The following is a 20,136-nucleotide window of genomic DNA, read 5'->3' on the forward strand; positions in this document are numbered from 1 at the left end:
TCTCCCGGTGGTATCTTGGGGATCAGTGACTCAAGGAAATCAGGACACACTCTAAATTTGTCACTGCAGCATAACCCACATAATGAAAGAATACAAGCTCCCTCGCATACACTCTCTTTGCCTTTGCTCTGACTGCTCTCTGCGCGTAGATTTCCTTCTTTAAACACACACACACACACACACACACACACACACACACACACACACACACACACACACTCATGTTGACAAGTGTTAACTGGATAATATGGAAATCAGAAGGCGATGAGCACATGTTTAAATGAGTCAGTGTTTTCAGTCCTCAGCCTTTGCATGGGTGTTTTCTCTGCAGATTGTGTGTAGCCTCCAATCAGGAGTGTTCAGTTTGGATTATGTTTGTGGTTTACTGAGGCAGTAGAGGGAATACCTCCAGCTAGCATATCTGAGGTGGTGGAGGAAAGGATTTGCTTGCCCTCAGGCTGTTGTCAGGGTTGCGTGGTAGTTTAAACCCAGCTAAACTCTCTTTACACCCATGTACATCTGAGAAAAGGCTGTTCATGCTTTTTAAGATGGTATAAACCCACACTGTACATTCCTGTAATTAGCACTAGGCGGATGTGAGAGTCAAATTGGGGTGCATAAAGGAAATGAAGGCAAAAATCTATACCGTCTAGAAATTACCTTTTGTTTTTAATGTTAGTTTTTCTTGCTAATTATACATTTTCAACCTTAATTACCACTACGTCACTGCAATACATGCTTGCTACTAGAAAGTGGAGCATCATACACATCTTAAAGATATAGCTATAATAAATATATTTTTTGTTTTTACAGTGGAGCACATGACTACTTTTATGTGAGAGGGGTCGCTCATAATAGCAAACCCACAGAGAATGATCATCCTTCTCAGATCTATGAAGCATTTTAGCATCTTTCAGCTAATTACTTTTGATTTTTACAACCAGCAGACAGACAGCTGTTTTCAGTGAAAAACCTCAGACAAACCCGCTGACTCTACACTACCTCCCCATCACCGAAATGGCACAAAGACAAAGTTATCATCTAGCTGGTGAGCACATTAGTGAAGCATTTAACAGCTAAAGAGCCAGATATGCTCTCTTTAAAGCCACCAGACTTTGAGCTATGCTGGTTGCTGGCTGGTGAAAACACGCATTCTTGTGATGCCTTTTCAGAGGCATGATTTTACTCCCCAACTTTTCATAGCCAATCGTTGTTGCTATGTTGTTTGCTTTGTTTATCTTATTAATCCAGTTCATTTGGGCGTTCCTCAGGGAGCAAATTAAGGCCCGCTATTATTATTATTTTTGGTTCAGTGCTAAATTATTCTAGGTATGCACGCTGCAGAGCTCCATCTGCATCTGATTCCCTTTTCGCCGTGCATCCTCGCACGTCTCCTTTATCTTCAGAATATTAATGCGCTGCACTGTCAGAAGCCATTGTTATGATTGGTAAGGAAATCTTTTTGCATGACTGGGTTCTTTTGTATTATCAGGCATATTGTACCTCTGCAAATCTGACATGATAGGGGGAGATTGCACGTCTGTAGAAAAGAGAGGCGAGAGATAGGGACCGAGGGTCACGACGGGGGGAGGCGGGAGGTGGGGTGCTCGAGAGGCATATGGCAGTTGTTAAAAAATAGTGAGAGAGATGGGAACCTTCAGAAAAGCGCTGGAGGGCTCCGAGGGAGAAGTGTGAGGGAATGAGAGAGAGGGAGTGTACGGGGAAGTGATAAAAAAAAAAGTGGAGAGGACAAGTGAGAAGGAGAGATGTAAATGGTAGGAGGTGAAGAAAGGGAGTGAGGGAAAAAAGTGAGAGACGGGGGAACGAGAAAGAAAGGGAGAGAGAAATGCTGGAGGGCTGATATTTAATGTGATAAATGAGTTGTGACAGTCCGCCTCTAACCCCCTTCCAACCAGCGAGGAGGAGGAACACAGAAATAGAAAGCATTATGGGTAAAAGGACATATACAGCAGCATTATATATGTATATAGAAAGAAGGAGGCGTGTACATACTGTAGAGGAAAATCAGTGCAGGCAAAAGGACATTCATAGACAGCATTATAGATGTACAAAGAGAAGCGGGCGAGTGGGGATGCATACATATATAGAGGGGGAAAGCGGAGAGTGAGGCAAAGCAATTTGGGTAAAGGACATACAACATTATGGAGAGAGAATAGAAGGAGAGGTAATGGCAGAGGAGAAGGAGGGGGTGTACTATGCAGCATTGGGTTAATGATCTACTGTAGATTCTTTGAAATAACAAGTGGGAGAGAAATGAAAGCGAGAGACAGAATGGAAAATTTAAAGCGAGATGCAAATCCCTCCACGGTGATTGCCTCTCCTCTATTGTGCGGGTGTCATGTCTTCAAGGGACAGCTAATTACAAGTTGTCATCATGCAGCGTGGAACAATAGAAGAGGGGTTTTTCTTGTTTCTCCCTCATATCAGACAGTCAGTCGGTGGGCCAGCGCGGCGCTGGGCTATCTGCTGTGGTAGTGGACTAGAGGGAGAGAGTCTCGTAGACAATGACAGCCACTGTAGTTTTGGTTGTGGAGTGGAAGCCTGGGAGATGACTCATAGGGAGGAATGAAGAAACAGAGAGAGGGAGGGCTGGAGAGTTTTGAAGGAATAAAAAGTTAGAAGAAAAAGGGGTGTGAGAAACCCTATGGCTGAAGTTGCCCGTTTGATCTCCCAGCTTCTTCTTCTCTCCTGAGTCAGCGTTAACCACCTCTTCTTTCTTCTTCTCTGATTTCCCCTTCTTTGACACCTCTGTCTTTTCCGCGCCGCTCCTCGCTCGGCGGCGCTCGGCTAATGGCCGCGAGCCAACGTGTGATCAAAGATGGCATTCCATTTCTGCCGGGGGAATGCAGTTTCCAATCAATTAACCACACGGATACAATAACATGCTATGTATGCGGTGGGGATGATTTGACAGTAGCTCGTGAAAATCAGAAAGTCCCTAACTTATCCCTCTTTTTTCCTTTTTCTCTATCTGTGTCTCCAGTGTGGACGGCGAGGTTCTCTCAGGAGCCGGCAGACCAGTCGGTGGTGCGGGGCCAGAGGGTGATCCTGTCCTGCGTTGTCTTCAACTACTCAGGCATTGTTCAGTGGACCAAAGATGGCCTGGCTCTGGGCATCGGAGAGGACCTCCGGGGTGAGACATCATACTCAGGCTTCCTTCGCTCTGTTCAGCGTGTGACTAAGATGCCTCTTTCAAAGCTGATGCTGATACTTTTGGATTGGAGCTGCTGATAGGCAAAAATGTGACGTTGCATGTTTAAAGCTGTAGAAATGTTGTGAATGTCTTCATTTCTTTTTCTGGCACTCACCTTTTACTCGTCACGCCACATTTCAGAGTGCAAAGGGACGACGTGTGTTTAATGTAGGGATGTCAATAATGAACCGTTTAACCATTAACCGCTATTAAGAGTTTTAACCGATTAAACGGTTGAACGAAATATTAAAAATTAATTAAAAGGCTGAGCAAAACTCAGAGGAGTGGCTTGTCACTTAAAGGAGAAAAGCTGGTCCACCTTAACAGCCCACCTTAAGTGAGTCTGAGCCAGCGTTGCAGGGTACTGGAAGTTGGCTCAGGTCTTGAGGAGTTGTATAATTTATTCACCGACAAATAAACTGTACACACACTGCTACAGCTACGTTCACAGCTATAACGCCGCCGCCACACACACACTCACCGCCGCCACACACACACACGGTCTGTTAGTCGCTCGCTAACGTTACACCGTGCTGACAGACCATACGTGTGTGACAATGGCGAGCACGAAGCAAGACTTGCTGGGACAATGCATGCAGCATCGTGGCTGCTACAGTAACTCTCCCGGACGGGTGAGTTGTCTGTTTTGCACATGCACTGCAGCTGGCGCACCGCTGTCGGCACTAATCTTGTCGGTTAACGGTTAATAATCGGATAAAAGGGTCAGTTATCGGTTAAAAGAAATTTTAAATTAGCATCCCTAGTTTAATGTGTAAAGTTTATGCTTACAGTGGCATCTGCAGCAACATTTGCAGTGCAGTGCTCTGGAACTGAACTCAAACTCAAACGTAAAATGTATAAACTTTGCATACAATTTTATATTTTAGACCCAACAAAAACTACAAATGCACAAGCACCACTGTTCCAGCATGCATGCCAGCACAACTGTAGAAATCCAGTGATATCCAACCAGGGGCACTTGTATCCCAAGGCGTATTTCTGCAGTTACCAGAGGGTATGTGGATAGATAATGGAGTAACTCAGCTATAATGAAACCAGACTAAGAGTCTACAGCCATGCTAGCAGCTCTGTGAGGATGTACTTAGACACAGCAGTATTTTGAGCTAAAGGCTAACGTCAGCTATATTCATTATCACAATAACACTAAACTACCAGCTACAATAGGCAGACTCCTCAAGACACCCCTCCGTTTCTTAGCTGTTGGCTGATATTTGACCATAGACTGCATTGACGTCTAATGGTTAAGGTTAGGCATAGACCTCGAATAGTTAAGGTTAGGCATTGACGTCTAATGGTTAAGGTTAGGCATAGACCTCGAATAGTTAAGGTTAGGCATTGACGTCTAATGGTTAAGGTTAGGCATGGACCTCTAATAGTTAAGGTTAGGCATTGACGTCTAATGGTTAAGGTTAGGCATAGACCTCGAATAGTTAAGGTTAGGCATTGACGTCTAATGGTTAAGGTTAGGCATTGACCTCTAATAGTTAAGGTTAGGCATTGACGTCTAATGGTTAAGGTTAGGCATTGACCTCTAATAGTTAAGGTAAGGCATTGACCTCTAATAGTTAAGGTTAGGCATTGACGTCTAATGGTTAAGGTTAGGCATTGACCTCTAATAGTTAAGGTTAGGCATTGACGTCTAATGGTTAAGGTTAGGCATTGACCTCTAATAGTTAAGGTAAGGCATTGACCTCTAATAGTTAAGGTTAGGCATAGACCTCGAATAGTTAAGGTTAGGATAGGTCGTCGGGCTGCGAGTCTCGCAAGAGGTTTTGCAAGTTTTTGCAGATCTCAGATCAGATTTTGCAATTTGCAGACTCTGAGGGTGGAGCTAAGTACAACCGAAAACTGAATAAGACATTTTATGTGACCAAAATGTTACAATGTATGGTCTTTATGGTCTTTTTGACTCTAAATGGGACCATAATTTACTAAATGAACATCATGCTGTATTGAAGAAGACTTGAAACTAGCGATTGAGACCATAAACTCATGTTTAAATGTTTACTGAGGTAACAAATCAAGTGAGAAGTAGGTTCATTTTCTCATAGACTTCTATACAATCAGACTTCTTTTTGCAACCAGAGGAGTCGCCCCCTGCTGGCTGTTAGAAAGAATGCAAGTTTAAGGCACTTCTGCATTGGCTTCACTTTTCAGGCCCGGAGGTTTGTATGACAAAAATATCTTTTTACCAGTAAATAATTTTGCTGAATATACTTAGTGTGCTGTTACATGTCTTACAGATGTGGAATTTGGTTTTCCCAAATGCAAAGCTCTCTCACAGCATTTTGAATGATACTCGCTCGCCCACTATGACATTGCGTGTATGCAGCTGTAAGTGTATGCTGACAAAATATTTTTGTAGTTACAGCTAGATTGAGCCAGCAGAGCAGTTTTGGCCATGTGATGTAAGAGGTTACTGTTAGACTTCCACAGCAGCCATCACACCATGTTTATTTAGGCTGATGTTAACTTTGGCCACCTTCTACACATATCATCCCGATGCTTGATGGGAAACTCCCTCGGGCACATTTTACAGATTGACACCCTTCAACTTGGCTGAGGAGCATCACATCATCACCTCTGTCATATCAGCAGTGGGCTGACGACTGACTAATAGCTAATATCTGTTCTATTAAAGTATATTTTTTATTGAAAAGCAGCTAATATGTATGTAGCCCTCATTCTATTACGCAGCTGCCCTCACTGTTCACCCCAGTTTGTCTTTGCATTTTCGTCCCTAGTGATAAAATTTACAGTTTGATTTATTATGTATCCCGCTTGTCTGTCTGTCAACAACGATTTAAGACGAAGCTCTGTGTGACTTTGACCAAACTTGGGGGAATGATGCATCCCGTCGCTATGTTGCAGCATTTTCTGGATTGCACTGATTCGCCTAAAGGGTGGGGGGGGGATGTACAATTACTGGTCAAAACAAGTGGGTATATTTTTAACTGATTGGTCCAGAGGGAGACTGCATCATGCATCGTGGCATGCTGTTGCCTTGTTTTTTTTTGTTGATGTTGCTGTTGTTTTCGCCAGACTTTGTGCTGAAATATTCTGCTATTTTTTTTATATATTTTCCTTTGCTTTGCTTATCATGATTTCTTTTCTTTTCCTTTCCTTTCCTTTCTTTGTCTTCTACTGTATGCTATGATTTAGGATTTTTTTTTCTCTCCTCTCCTCTCCTCTCCTCTCCTTTCCTCTCCTCTAGTCTAGTTTCCTCTCCTCTAATCTCCTATAGTCTAGTCTCCTCTCCTCTTCTCTCCTCTAGTCTAGTTTCCTCTCCTCTAGCCTCCTCTCCTCTCCTCTACTCTCCTCTCCTCTAGTTTAGTCTCATCTCCTCTAGTCTAGTTTCCTCTCCTCTAGCCTCCTCTCCTCTCATCTACTCTCCTCTCCTATAGTCTAGTCTCCTCTCCTCTCCTCTCCTCTAGTCTAGTTTCCTCTCCTCTAGCCTCCTCTCCTCTCATCTACTCTCCTCTCCTATAGTCTAGTCTCCTCTCCTCTTCTCTCCTCTAGTCTAGTTTCCTCTCCTCTAGCCTCCTCTCCTCTCATCTACTCTCCTCTCCTATAGTCTAGTCTCCTCTCCTCTCCTCTCCTCTAGTCTAGTTTCCTCTCCTCTAGCCTCCTCTCCTCTCATCTACTCTCCTCTCCTATAGTCTAGTCTCCTCTCCTCTCCTCTCCTCTAGTCTAGTTTCCTCTCCTCTAGTCTCCTCTCCTCTAGTCTAGTCTCCTCTCCTCTAGTCTCCTCTCCTCTAGTCTAGTCTCCTCTCCTCTAGCCTCCTTTCCTCTCCTCTAGTCTGGTCTCCTCTCCTCTAATCTCCTCTAGTCTACTTTCCTCTCCTCTAGTCTCCTCTCCTCTAGTTTAGTCTCCTCTCCTCTAGCCTCGTCTCCTCTAGTCTAGTTTCCTCTCCTCTAGTCTAGTCTCCTCTCCTCTAGTTTCCTTTCCTCTAGCGTCTTCTCCTCTCCTCTAGTCTCCTCTTCTCTCCTCTAGTCTAGTCTCCTCTCCTCTAGTTTCCTTTCCTCTAGCGTCTTCTCCTCTCCTCTAGTCTCCTCTTCTCTCCTCTAGTCTAGTCTCCTCTCCTCTGGTCTAGTTTCCTCTCCTCTAGCCTCTCCTCTAGTCTCCTCTCCTCTCCTCTCCTCTAGTCTCCTGTCCTCTCCTCTAGTCTCCTCTCCTCTCCTCTCCTCTCCTCTAGTCTCCTCTCCTCTCCTCTCCTCTCCTCTCCTCTAGCCTCTCTAGTCTCCTCTCCTCTCCTCTCCTCTAGTCTCCTGTCCTCTCCTCTAGTCTAGTTGCCTGTCCTCTCCTCTCCTGTCATGCTATTCCTCTGCGACCTCCTCATCTACGCTCCCTTGTTCCTTTCTCTCCCTCTTGTTCTCCTTCTTTCAGCTGCCTCTGTTGCACTGAGCCCTCCCTCCTATTCTTCATTTAACTTCTCTACCTCGCCTCTCTGTCTCTCTCCTCACCCTCATCTCGCTTGACACACTCTCAGTTCATGCTCTCCTCTTTCTGTCAACCCTCTTCTTCCTCTCCTCCTCTTCGTCCTCGTCTGTCCGTTCTCTGTTCTTCTTCCCGTCCCTCCCTCCCTTTCTTTGAATCATATTGTTACTGTAATGGTCCAGTGCTTCAAGCCAAAGCTTTTAAATAAAAACGTGAATGAACACTGGCCGCTTCATGCACACATACACATGGCTGTGTGTGTTTGTGTATGAGGCTCTGTCCCTTTGCCCCCCCCCTCTCCTCCCTCGTTCTCTGGGCTTTTCATACGCTTTCTCGCCCTCAACATTTCACATGCAAATGCACGTATATGCAAGGCACACGCACACATGCATGCAGAAACAAGGACACACAAGGTTAGGCAAGCAGCACGGCTCCGCTCGGGAGGCTGCACATGGAGACGACACAGAGAATTTCACATGCGATCTACGTCTGGGCAGCGAACATGAATTCTGCACCATGCACTGGAGTCGATTTGAGTCCTCTAAAACGTTGCTGTCATAATGCATTCATCTCTCTACCACCCCCCCTCAACCCTCCCACCCCTCTGGTGAGAGAGAGCATGGATGCCACCTAACGGTGAGAATGTACAGCAGTGACACAGCTGGGCTGTGTGGCGGATGGGGGAAGGGAAAGGGAGGATTGGAGAGGCTGGGCTGCATGTGTGTGTGTGTGTGTGTGCATCATGCAGTTGTGTACATTATGTATGTTTCATTTAGCCTGAAAAAGTCGGCCTCATGTGTGACACAGACCTGATGTTTTCTTATCAGCGTTGAACTGCCACACACTGCGTGGTGTCCTATTTTCTTTTTTAAATTCTGATACAGACCACATGGGTATGTGGGGATCCTGAGACGTGACGAATTAACAGTTTGTTTTTGAGAGTTTGAATATTAAAGATATGGTGACATAAATTCACCTTCAGCCAGCAACAAGAACAACAGGAAAAAAGTATCTTGATCAGCGTGAAGCTATAACTAAAATGTACTCAACACAAGCATAAGACTGAATATATCACATTTTGTTGCTCTGACATCTGTGTCACTTTATAATGTAATTAAATGTTTTGTAATTTTAAAGGTCTTCTTGATAACATTTTAATGTGGACGAATATTTTCTTTGACATAATACATCCACAGAGTCTTAAGAAAGGTGCTGAATAAAAGTATGGTTTTTCCTAAAAAAAAAATGTGATTGTGAATTAATCATTTAAAAAAATTTGACAGGCTCAAAATGAATGTTTTGTTTATCTTTGTGGAAGATATCTGACCTTCCCACTTCTGACAAGGCTTGTGAGCCAATAGTATAACAACCTTGGTATCTCTGGGTCATCAGCAATCAAATGTCTGTCTAACTCGCCAAGATTTAGTGTAAGTTTGAAGCGTTATTTAACCTCCTTCTCGACAAGGTAGTATGACATAGTTGGTACCAATGTATTTCTTAGGTTTTTGAGTTTCATATGATACCAGTATCTTCACTCTAGCTTTAAAACTGAGCCCACTATGACCTAAAAACGGCAAGTTAATGCGTTAAAGAAATGAATGATGTTAAAACAAATTTGCGTTATTGTCGCGTTACATTGACAGCCTTACTTTAAATAGATATAACAAGCCACCCAAGTCCGATATAAAATTCATCATGAAGACCTGAAGTGGATCTTAAGTGTGCGCCCCATAAAAGTTATTTAATCTACTGTGTGTGTCTGTGTGTCCCAGCCTGGCCCAGGTACCGGGTGCTGCGTGTGCAGGAGTTGGGCCAGTACAACCTGGAGATCCTGTCAGCTGACCTGTCTGATGACTCCCTGTACGAGTGCCAGGCCCCTGATGCCGCCCTGAGGTCCAGGAGGGCCAAACTCACCGTCCTCAGTACGTTTTGTCTGCATGTGTGTCAGCGTGCACATATTTCTACAGAAAGTATGTGAGATGTTTCTAACACTCATCCTCTCCCGCTCCAGTCCCCCCAGACAACCCGGTGATCGATGGGGGTCCGGAGGTGTTGCTGAATGCGGGGGAGTCCTACAACCTGAGCTGCGTGTCTCGAGGGGCCAAACCGCCTTCTATGATCGAGTGGCTTAAAGACGGTCTGCCTGTTGAGGGGGCCGCCAGTACCACTGTAAGTCTAAAATAGAGACCACGTTCACCAAGACACACTAAACAAACGCAGTTACAGTATTTCATCGATGTCCCTCTGCCCTCCGTCACCAGGAGGTGCTTCCAGACAGGAAGAGGGTGACCACACGTAGCTACCTGCCCATCGCGCCTGTCGACACCGACACCGGGAGGAACTACAGCTGTGTGGCCACCAACCTGGCTATTCCCTCCGGCAAAAGCACAACCGTCACCCTCAACGTCCACCGTAAGCAATTCAATAATACAGAGACGGATTTTAACTCGAGAAGTGTCATTGCTTTGTGGCTATTTGCTAATTATACTACCCTGTTAATTATCACATACATGACTATTTTTAACATTTCAGACTAATTCAGGCATATTTTAAAAACGTAAAACATCTGCCAGCCGCTGAATGTTTTATAGCAGCTACTAAGTAATGCATGGCAGCCATCTTCCAGATTGCAGCATATATTAGATGCAACAAGGCCGATGTTATGCGAGTCTCTTTGTCTCTCTCTTCCAGATCCGCCGACAGTGACCTTGTCCATTGAGCCTCGCTCTGTCCTGGAGGGGGACAGAGTCACCTTCACCTGCCAGGCTCACGCCAACCCTCCCATCATGGGCTACAGGTCTGCACATTCTCATTCTCACTGCGCCTTGTATGACAGAAACTTTGTATTTCTTTTTTGGTTTTAAATGTCTATGTACAGGATTCAGAGCATTAATATAGCAGCAAACAACTATTTTCTTTGTAAAGATATAGTGGAGTAATAGCTACCAACCAGAAATTTAGTAGTCGATACCAATACAAGTGAAATTCCACGATTCTCGATACCAATTCGATACCACGGTAAAAAACAAAAATATACAATAAATCCCATGCACAGAGCTAACAGCTAAAAACTAGCTCTCCTCCTGCCGATTTCAATACGTAATTGTTTTTCGCAATGTAGCGTAATCAGGGAAAAGAATAGCGTAACTGCTGTCACTGGACGAGTGACAGCAGTTACTCCTGATAACACCGTCCCGACGTTGTGGCAGAAGCATAGCACCCACCCTCCGGTTCCTCTTCAGGTTAACACTGTTAGCTCTGTCAGCACTGTTGCTTGCACTTTTAGTGCTATTAACACTGTTAACTGCGAGCCGTTGCCATGTTGAGAGCCGTGTGGAGGCAATAGAAATGTTTTGAATTCCGTATAGAGAGCCTTTAATACGATTTTTTGTTTAAAATATCCATGGTTTGTGTTTCTTTAATGAGTCCTAAAAATGAAACAAAGTAGCATTTTACCACTTCCGGTTCCCTTGTCTGGAAGTCAATAGGTTTTTAGTGAGATGCCTGAAATAAGGTCTTTGGTTAACAAAAGCTGAAGAGATTTTATAGTTTGTTCTACGACAAGATAAATCAATACATATACCCCACTCGTGAATTTTGAAGTTTTTATATTTCTTGAAAAGTGGCTAAATGACATCACGCCGACTTGTCCGCCTTTACAGCCTCGTTGTGTATACTCATAACAAAAAAAAATCCTAAAAGTGGTGTTCACTTGTGGAGATTATCTTGTGTTTATTATCATAAACGTTTGTTTGCCACAGAGTTTATTTTCGATGCTAACTTCCTGGTTGGTCTACAAAAGTACGTCATCCCCGGAGCCCTCTATTCTGTATAGGGAACATTTAATAGGATTGTGTATTCTTAAATCCACCTTAAGTGACCAAAGGAAAAAATGGAAATCCATTTATCAGAAACAGACATTTTAGAATAATATTTGAGGTTTCCATGTTTTCACTGTGTCTAACATTTGAACCCCAGTTGGGCTAAGGGAGGCGTGGTGCTGCAGGGTGCCAGGGAGAGTGTGCTCACCACCAAAGCCGACCACTCCTTCTTCACCGAGCCCGTCTCCTGTCTGGTTTTCAACGCTGTGGGAAAGACCAACGTCAGCATCCTGGTGGACGTTCACTGTGAGTCACGCAACACTCATCTCACCTTGTTCAGTCGCTTGTGGCCCACTTCACTCGCTGCAGTCTGGAGTCAGAGGGATAAAACACACCATTGTTGTGTTTGTTTTTCCTCTGAGCAGCTTCTCCCCTTTAGTCCTACCGCGTTATTACCCAAGCACACAACAAAGAACACCTCTCTCTGTTTCTGTGTGTCTCCAGTCGGTCCAATTCTGCTGGTGGAGCCGCAGCCAAAAACAGTAGACGTTGACTCTGATGTCACCCTCAACTGCAAATGGGCCGGAAACCCTCCGCTCACACTCACCTGGTTCAAAAAGGGTTCAAACATGGTAAGAAGCTAAGAGCCCACGCTTTCCTCTGTTCTTGTATTCACACTATTTTTACAGTTCACACTTTCTTCTCCTGTGTTTACAAAAGCAGCCTGTCATTCAAGGGCAATATCTCGTCTGTACACCGAGATGTCTTTCTTCTCTTCTTCCCTGTCATTTCTCTCAATTTCACTTTTTTCTTTTGTCTTATATTCCTTTTGTCACATAAGGTCGGATTGTATTTAATAAATTGAATGGCTGTAATAAAGTCACATGACTAAATACGCCTACTAATTAACATGTTATATCTCATTTGTTTCATCTCTGTTGTTGAAAGTGTTGTGGTTTTACAGGGGGTTTCTGCATTGATTCGCTTTCGCTTTCGATTTTGTTACCAGTGGACAGAGCCAGGCTAGCTGTGTCCCCCTGTTTCCAGTCTTTATGCTAAGCTAAGCTAATTGTCTGCTGCTTTGGTTTCATATTTACAATACAGACATGAGAGTGGTATAAATCTTCTCATTTATCTCTCGACAAGAAAACAAATTTAGCCACTAGGCCACCGGGACTCCCTATTCTATCCCTAAATAATTGAATTTAATGAGTTAACCATCACTGTTTTCTTGTTAAGATCTACTGTGTGCACCAACCAGAAGCTAAAGACATGGATAATAGGTGTATGTGAACATTAAAGGGATAGTTTGGATATTTTGAAGCGAGGTTGTATGAGGTGCTTATCCATAGTCAGTGTATTACCTACAGTAGATGGCGGTCAACACGCCTCCAGTTTGGAGAAACAGAAAGCAATGTACTGCTGTGGACGGAGGCAGCGGTAAAACGGATTTTAGATACCTAAAATAATCAATATCAGTTTAAGTGTACGCTATATTTAGAATATTTTCACAGCTTCACCTTGCTGTCAGACAGCCCTTTCCGACAGGGAACTAAAGCTGTTGTATTCATCTATGCTCTCTTCAAAGCCACCAGACTCCATTGATAAAAACAGTAATTTAACCTCTGTGTGTCTTTGATGAATCTGAACTAACCCTTTAAAACACCAAAGTCACAAAATAACACGAACAAACTAACCGATCGAGGCAGCGGTAGACCAGCAGCTCCTGTGTTCTGTGAGGTAAAATTGCTGTTTTTGTCAATGGAGTCTGGTGGCTTTTAAGAGAGCATAGATAACGGCTTCAGTTCCCCGTCTGAAAGAGCCGTCTGAAGGCAAGATGCTGACCGCCATCTACTGTAGGTAATACACTGACTATGGATAAGTACCTCATACAACCCCCTCTTAAAAAAAGAGGGTTTAGAGAGTAGAGATCAGGAACTAAAGACAAGACAGTTAGAGCACAGTAAATTAAATCTGCCTCATCACAAGTCTGCCTTAGCAAACTATGGGCTGACTTTCACCTACATCTGTGTAATCAGTGTTGTTCAGGTATTTCTCTCTCTCTAGGTGGTCACATATTTAGCCATAATTTTTCCCACAGCTAATTTTTACGATGGATGTGGTTGCTAGGCAACTGTAAAACCTTTTGTGATGGGTTAAAAGTGGATGTGCAAGTTTGCATTGTTAGCCAGTTAGGGTCAGAGTAGTAGAACTCAAATAAGGCCAGACGTGCACATACAGTATGCAACATGATCTGTTACAATAATAATGCACACAGGGGGAGGTTCAATATATTATCCTCTCTTCTACTTATGTACATGTGGGCTTTTTTATTTTGTTTATCCCCTCCCGTCGTTTAGCAGATTTGTCTTGTTTATATTTGTGTCCTTTTCTTTTTTCACTCCCCCACAGGTTCTGAGTAACAGCAACCAGCTGTATCTGAAGTCGGTGAGCCAAGCGGATGCCGGCCAGTATGTATGTAAGGCCATCGTCCCACGGATTGGAGTAGGAGAGACTGAGGTCACGCTCACCGTCAACGGTCAGAAAACATCCACACAATTTAATGTACCACTGCTTGTAGATGAGAATCGTGTGCTTTTCTAAAAGGTCAGCTTGTCAGTAATTGAAAAAAAAGAAATGTTGTGTGTCCAAAGTGGTGGGCATTTATTTTGAAAATAGCACAATTCCTCTTGAGCAGGCTTGGTAAGGTCAATGTCTTTAAAAAACAAACAAACAACAGGCTTGAATATGATATTTTATTTTATTTTTTACATTTTTTGCTTTATTCGGGCTCATCTTTTGCTTTACTTTAACAGAATTATCCTATTTTTTCAGCTTTTTACAATGTCAAAATAGAACACAAAATTAGACCATGGGGTGTTTTTCATTTGAGATAAAAAACAAAATAAATAAAATAAAATAAACACACAAATCTAGACAAAAGAAGGGCTTTTTGGGGACATATACATTTTCCACTTCTCCCAAATTTCTTCAAACTTAGTTTCCTGAAGCCTCATGGAGAAGGTGATTCTTTACATTATAAAAAAATCATAAATGATATCATCATTTCTTTATAATTGCTTTTCCAGCAGCTACACTCAGTCTTCCAAATAAGGATTTTGTTTTAATATTTGTGGATGTTAGAAAGTGGAAGCCCAAAAATAAGTGTCTCAATTAAAAGCAATTTTTGTCCGAGATATAGTCACTAATTCTCTATAAATCTTACGCCAAATAGTATTTACTTTTGTAAAAACCAAAACACGTGGTAGTGATATGCTTCCTGGGAGCCACAATTCCTCCAGCAGCTGGAAGAGCTTGAGTGGTGAGATTTCTGAGCAGGTTTAATAAAGTATCTACTAAGGTTCTTCCAGCGAAACGTTCTCCACGAGGTTGAGTTTGATATCCTCCACTGAAATTCACAATATTTTGTTCCTCTGGAATGCAACTGTCAGTTTCTCTTTCCCATTTTTGTTGCTTTTTTAACCTCCTGGAGTAGTTTTGAGTATTTTAAATACAATTTCTTTTATATCTCTCTTTCACAAACACTCACATATCCTCTCGTTTTTGACCAATGCAGGTCCCCCCATCATCTCCAGTGATCCAGTCCAGTATGCAGTGAAAGGCGAGAGAGGAGAGGTGAAATGCTACATAGCCAGTACACCTCCTCCAGATAAGATTGTAAGTAAAAACAAGAAAAATGTGAAACATTTCTGGCACCAAAATGTTCACCTTTTAGCCCAGAATCAATTATTCAGACACAAAAAAAACCCGACGAACAAGGAAAAGCTTCGATCACAAAGAGCACAAGGTTGTTCTTTTTAGTCTGACAGCGATTTTACTCTTACTGTACCTTCCTGTTCCTAAATGGCTCCACTCCTGCACGGTAAATGCTTTTAGGCGCTGTCCCCTTTTTTCTTTTTGAGTGGTGACTCACCCTTAAACTCAAACAGAATTTCCCTCCATCCCATCACATAAACAAACCAACACTAACGCTAAGCCGGTCCGCTTTTAGCTCCTGCGTCAGAAATCAGCCCCGGATGCTTTCTCCACTCGGCCGTATCACGGAGATGCAGTAGTAGTAGTTCCCTCTGTGACTGATCCATCCTGACTCACAGTGCGCGCTCCTAATGCAAGCGGCGGAGGTTGGGACAGAAAAAGATTTATAAAATATAAAGGAGTGAAGAGGAACAGTTGTCCCAGTAAACGCCACAGCCAGGAGATTATCCTCCTCTGGAATAAGTGGGCAGATTATGGGAACATGTGGGCTTATGCATAATTAACTCGCTTTAGTACGGTACTTCAATGCTGAATAATACAGCTGCTTTTAGTGGCTTTAAAATCGGAGAATGTGCAAGATTCTCGCCAGCTCAGTCAACCCCACCCACCTCCACCTCGGTCTGCAGAAACATAGAAACTGTTGCCGGTTTTAGCGAGTCACGCACAATGTGTGTTTACATGTGAGGGATGTAGATTTATATGGTCTATTTCTGTCATACCTTCCTACAGTATGTGTTCGAGTTAGACACATGAATCCATGTATGTATACTGTATATACATATATATATATATATATAATGTGTATATATATATATATATATATATATAGTCTATAATCCTATATTTGAAACTTTCCAGGTATTAATATTAAGATGATTTTAAAATAAAAAAAAGAACAGAAACACAAACATAAATATGGGTTAATTAATGAAAAAAAAAAAAACACACACAAAGGAATTTATATAATTGAATTGAGCTTTTCTTAAAACTAGGGCTGTCAATGGATTAAAAAAATATTTAATCGCGATTAATGTGATGATTGTCCATAGTTAATTGTGATTATTGCAAATGAATCATAAATTTTTTTCTGTTCAAAATGTACCTTAAAGGGAGATTTGCAAATTATTTAATACTGTTATCAATATGGGAGTGGACAAATATGCTGCTTTATGCAAATGTATGTATATATTTATTACTGGAAATCACAAAACAATGGCAAATATTGTCCAGAAATCCTCACAGGTACTGCATTTAACATAAAAAATATGCTAAATATGACTAAAGGTTATTTTTATTAAAGTTAACAACCGCAGCTTTAAACAGCCGGCTAGCCTAGCTTAGCACAAAGAATGGAAACAAGGGGAAACAGCTAGCCTGTCTCTGCAGAGGTTATATATCGTTTCTTTAATCTTCCTCCCATTTCAGTTATATTTTTCTGGATTAATTCTGCATTTAATAACCTACTGTATGTGTAACACGGTACCAGCTAATAGACTCATCCATAAGGGTTTGAGTAGCAGCATATAGTGTCGTATGATGTGTAAATGCTGTTTCTGGTTCTGACATGATTACCATTCTGGTCAAATGTAGACACATCTAATGTGGCAGACTAATGTGTTCATCTGCGTGTACGCATGAGTGCATTACTGCATGCATATGACTTGACTGTGATAATTTACTGTATAATTGTGTGCAGTAGTTAAAGAAGTGCTATAATAGCTCTGTTTGAAGTGGATTGGTTTTACTGGTAGATGGCCTGTTATAGAAACGATTCATTGATTGATTCAAATCCTGGAAACATGTTCAGTTACAAGTGTCTATATGCAGAAAAATATCTATCATCCCAAGTGGCGCTTCACTAATTGTGATATAATCTGATATGGCTTCCTGTGTGTGCGTGCTGCAGGTGTGGGCGTGGAAGGAGAACGTGTGGGAGAAGGAGAAGGGGACGCTGCTGGAGAGGTACACGGTGGAGCAGAGCAAACCGTCAGCCGAGGGCGGCGGCGTCCTCTCCACCCTCACCATCAACAACGTGATGGAGTCCGACTTCCTGTCCACCTACAACTGCACGGCCTGGAACTCGTTCGGCCCGGGCACCATGATCATCACACTGGAGGAGACCGGTGTGTTTTAATGAATGAGACAGGGAAAACGAGACAGCATGTAGTGGTTTCATCAGGGAAAACAGATGATTTTAGTTTGTAAAATGCTGAAGTTTACTCTGACTATTAGAGCAAGACATGCACAGCTTCAAATTAGTTATTGCACCATTACTTATTATGAAAAGAAAATAATTATCTGTAAATATGTATCTGCTAAATGCAAAAGAAAGGACGTAGTTTCTATGTTTCTACTTTACTTAAAATACGTTTTAGTTTCTTGTATTTGCATCTTTACTACAAAGAGCTCTGTGCTTTACTGTCTTGTCTTTGACTGATGTTTGTTGTTTATTTGTTATTATATGTAATTTAGGTTTGCAAGATGTATTTTTAATATCTTGACTGTACAGTTCATAGACTCTATATATACTGTAGATGGATGACGCGTCTCCACTTCCTCCCATTGTACAAAAGTGAAGCCAAAATATCGTCAATCACCATCAATCACAGCTGTCAATCATGACGTCTCACCCCCTTTTTGTAGCATCAAATAACTCATTAAAACCAAACTCATCAGAAAAATGAACACTTGAACAAACATCAGCGTGATAAGAACTACTTAAAATGACAGAAATCATCTTTGTACTTTGACTTTTAAGTTTGGCCCTTGTCCCATCTGGAGGGGGCGGGCTTTATGACCTATACTGCAGCCAGCCACCAGGGGGGCGATCCAGATGTTTTGGCTTCACTTTTGGAGAGCTGTCATGTCGTCTATCTTTAGTCTACGGCGCAGCTACTGACAGACATTCCTGACTCGATCCATTCCCCTCTCCCTCTCTCACCCCCTCATCTCAGAGGAAGTCCCAGTGGGGATAATAGCTGGTGGGACGGTGGGCTCCACAATCCTCCTTTTCATCTTCCTGCTCGTCCTCGTTCTGATCTTCTACCGGCAACGCAAAGGCAGTGAGTCATACTCTCCATGTGCTTAACACATACAGTATAAAGAACACATCTGCATGTACAGCAGAGGGTTTTAATGTATAAATGCTCGTCATCACTGGACTAAATAACCTGCAGCAAACCAAAGAAAAACCTACGACTTCCTCTCCACCATATGGATGCAGGTCCCCTCTGAACTTGTGAAAACACACCGGCGGAGATGCGTGTGTCCAGCTGTATTCAACCTTGCCGTGTTTTGCTTCCAGGTCGACGCGGGGTCACGCTGGGTAAGCCCGACATCAAGGTGGAGACGATAAACAAGGAGACCCACAGCTTGGAGGAGGACTCCGGCAGCGTATCCACGGCTTCGCGCATGGTCAAGGCCATGTACTCGGTGAGCAGCAGCGGGATATGTGTGCTTGGGCCGGACACTGTTTACACAGCCTGTAGTCGTAGAAGAAAACCTCAGATTAACTCAGTAACCTCTCCCTACGCCACACTGTACCTTTTGACTAAAAACAAACTCTGTGTTTTCCCCTGTGCTTGCTCCTTTTTTAACACTTTTAATTTTCTCTTTTCCTGTCATACTCTGTTGCCTCCTTCCCTCTTCTGTTTTGTTGCGGCACCTTCTCTCCTCCTTTTTGTTTTTGTTTTGTTTCGTTGTTTGACGGTTTAGTTTCTCCCCTCTGTGTCCTTCTCTCCTTCCAATCAGCCCTTTAAAGATGACATAGAGCTCAAGTCTGACCTCCGCAGCGACACCCTGGACACCCGCCAGGAGTATGACCTTAAGGTGAGCTCATTAAACACTCGTTTATATCAAACGATTGTCTTCAAAATCTAAACAAACTGACTTTTCTTTTTTCCTACTAAAAGACTCAGAAATGGCAAATTACAGAGAAGGGTTACAATCCCGAGTACAGAAATAGTTAGAAAAACACACATATGTTCAATATAAAGTGAAAAATCAACATAACTTTGATTATAAAATGATGCCAAAGTCAAAGTGAGGTCTTGTGGAGTTCATTTTGGTGCAAGGTTTCATTCTAATTATACCTCTAATCATTACTGACATGGTGACTCTGAGTGATGACTTTCATCCAGCCTTTCTTGCCTGGCAGAAGTAGTGTCACGCACTGAGAGTATCTGCCAGGCAGAAATATTACATGTTAGTATTTTTTTGAGAGTTTTATACTATAAATGAAGCCTCATTCATTAATATATAATCCCATCTGACAGTTGATTGATCTCATAAATCCAGGTGCACTGACAAGTATTGATTTTTTCTTTTAGAAAACAGGTGTTGTCCTAAATTATAGTTTATAGCAGCTTCATGAGCACTGCAAAAAAAAGATTGAATTTGATGTTTTCTAAATTTAGGTGTAATGCTTATATGTTCTAAAAGCTGGAATTCCTTTAAAAAAAAAAAAATTGTTTTAAAATGTCGTCTTTAACCCTCTAGGGGGTGCACATGTGCATGTGAAGTAGCCAGAGGAAGACAAAGAAGAGGGATCTGAATAGACAGCTCCAGTCTGGCAGTCAAGATTCAATGCAGGTTTAAAGCAGAAAGCAGAATCAAGTCTCAGTTTGTCTAAACTGGATAACAAACTGGTGCTTGGAACACAATTTGTAACTATCATCTTCTTTTTAGATATTAAATGTACCATGTAAATCCGGCCCTTTGATCATTTATAAATATGAAAAAAACTCTCTAAGACCCACGGGATCGCCGACGACCCTGGCCGACTTTACTGTCTTTAAGAGGCTGTAGCGGGCTCAGCCTTAAAGCTAGAGTGAAGATACTGGCATCACATGAAACTAGAAAAACCT

The 20,136-nt window shown here is 42.5% G+C and overlaps 1 protein-coding gene across 2 annotated transcripts in view; it reads left to right on the forward strand.

Moving 5' to 3' along the window:
• kirrel1a (kirre like nephrin family adhesion molecule 1a) overlaps nucleotides 1-20,136 on the forward strand; it is a 38,351-nt gene that overhangs the window by 12,844 nt on the left and 5,371 nt on the right. The window contains exons 2-14 of one of the 2 annotated variants that reach the window (XM_074622787.1): nucleotides 3,005-3,154; nucleotides 9,446-9,595; nucleotides 9,685-9,842; nucleotides 9,935-10,085; nucleotides 10,365-10,470; nucleotides 11,652-11,800; nucleotides 11,999-12,126; nucleotides 13,907-14,033; nucleotides 15,072-15,172; nucleotides 17,178-17,394; nucleotides 18,226-18,333; nucleotides 18,576-18,703; nucleotides 18,986-19,099. In XM_074622787.1, coding sequence (XP_074478888.1) covers nucleotides 3,005-3,154; nucleotides 9,446-9,595; nucleotides 9,685-9,842; nucleotides 9,935-10,085; nucleotides 10,365-10,470; nucleotides 11,652-11,800; nucleotides 11,999-12,126; nucleotides 13,907-14,033; nucleotides 15,072-15,172; nucleotides 17,178-17,394; nucleotides 18,226-18,333; nucleotides 18,576-18,703; nucleotides 18,986-19,099 — 1,787 coding nt within the window. The remainder of the gene's footprint in view (nucleotides 1-3,004; nucleotides 3,155-9,445; nucleotides 9,596-9,684; nucleotides 9,843-9,934; nucleotides 10,086-10,364; nucleotides 10,471-11,651; nucleotides 11,801-11,998; nucleotides 12,127-13,906; nucleotides 14,034-15,071; nucleotides 15,173-17,177; nucleotides 17,395-18,225; nucleotides 18,334-18,575; nucleotides 18,704-18,985; nucleotides 19,100-20,136) is intronic. The other variant, XM_074622788.1, reaches the window with a different exon arrangement.

This window comes from Sebastes fasciatus, chromosome 22, assembly GCF_043250625.1.
Source record: "Sebastes fasciatus isolate fSebFas1 chromosome 22, fSebFas1.pri, whole genome shotgun sequence".
In the NCBI taxonomy this organism is placed as follows: Eukaryota; Metazoa; Chordata; class Actinopteri; order Perciformes; family Sebastidae; genus Sebastes; species Sebastes fasciatus.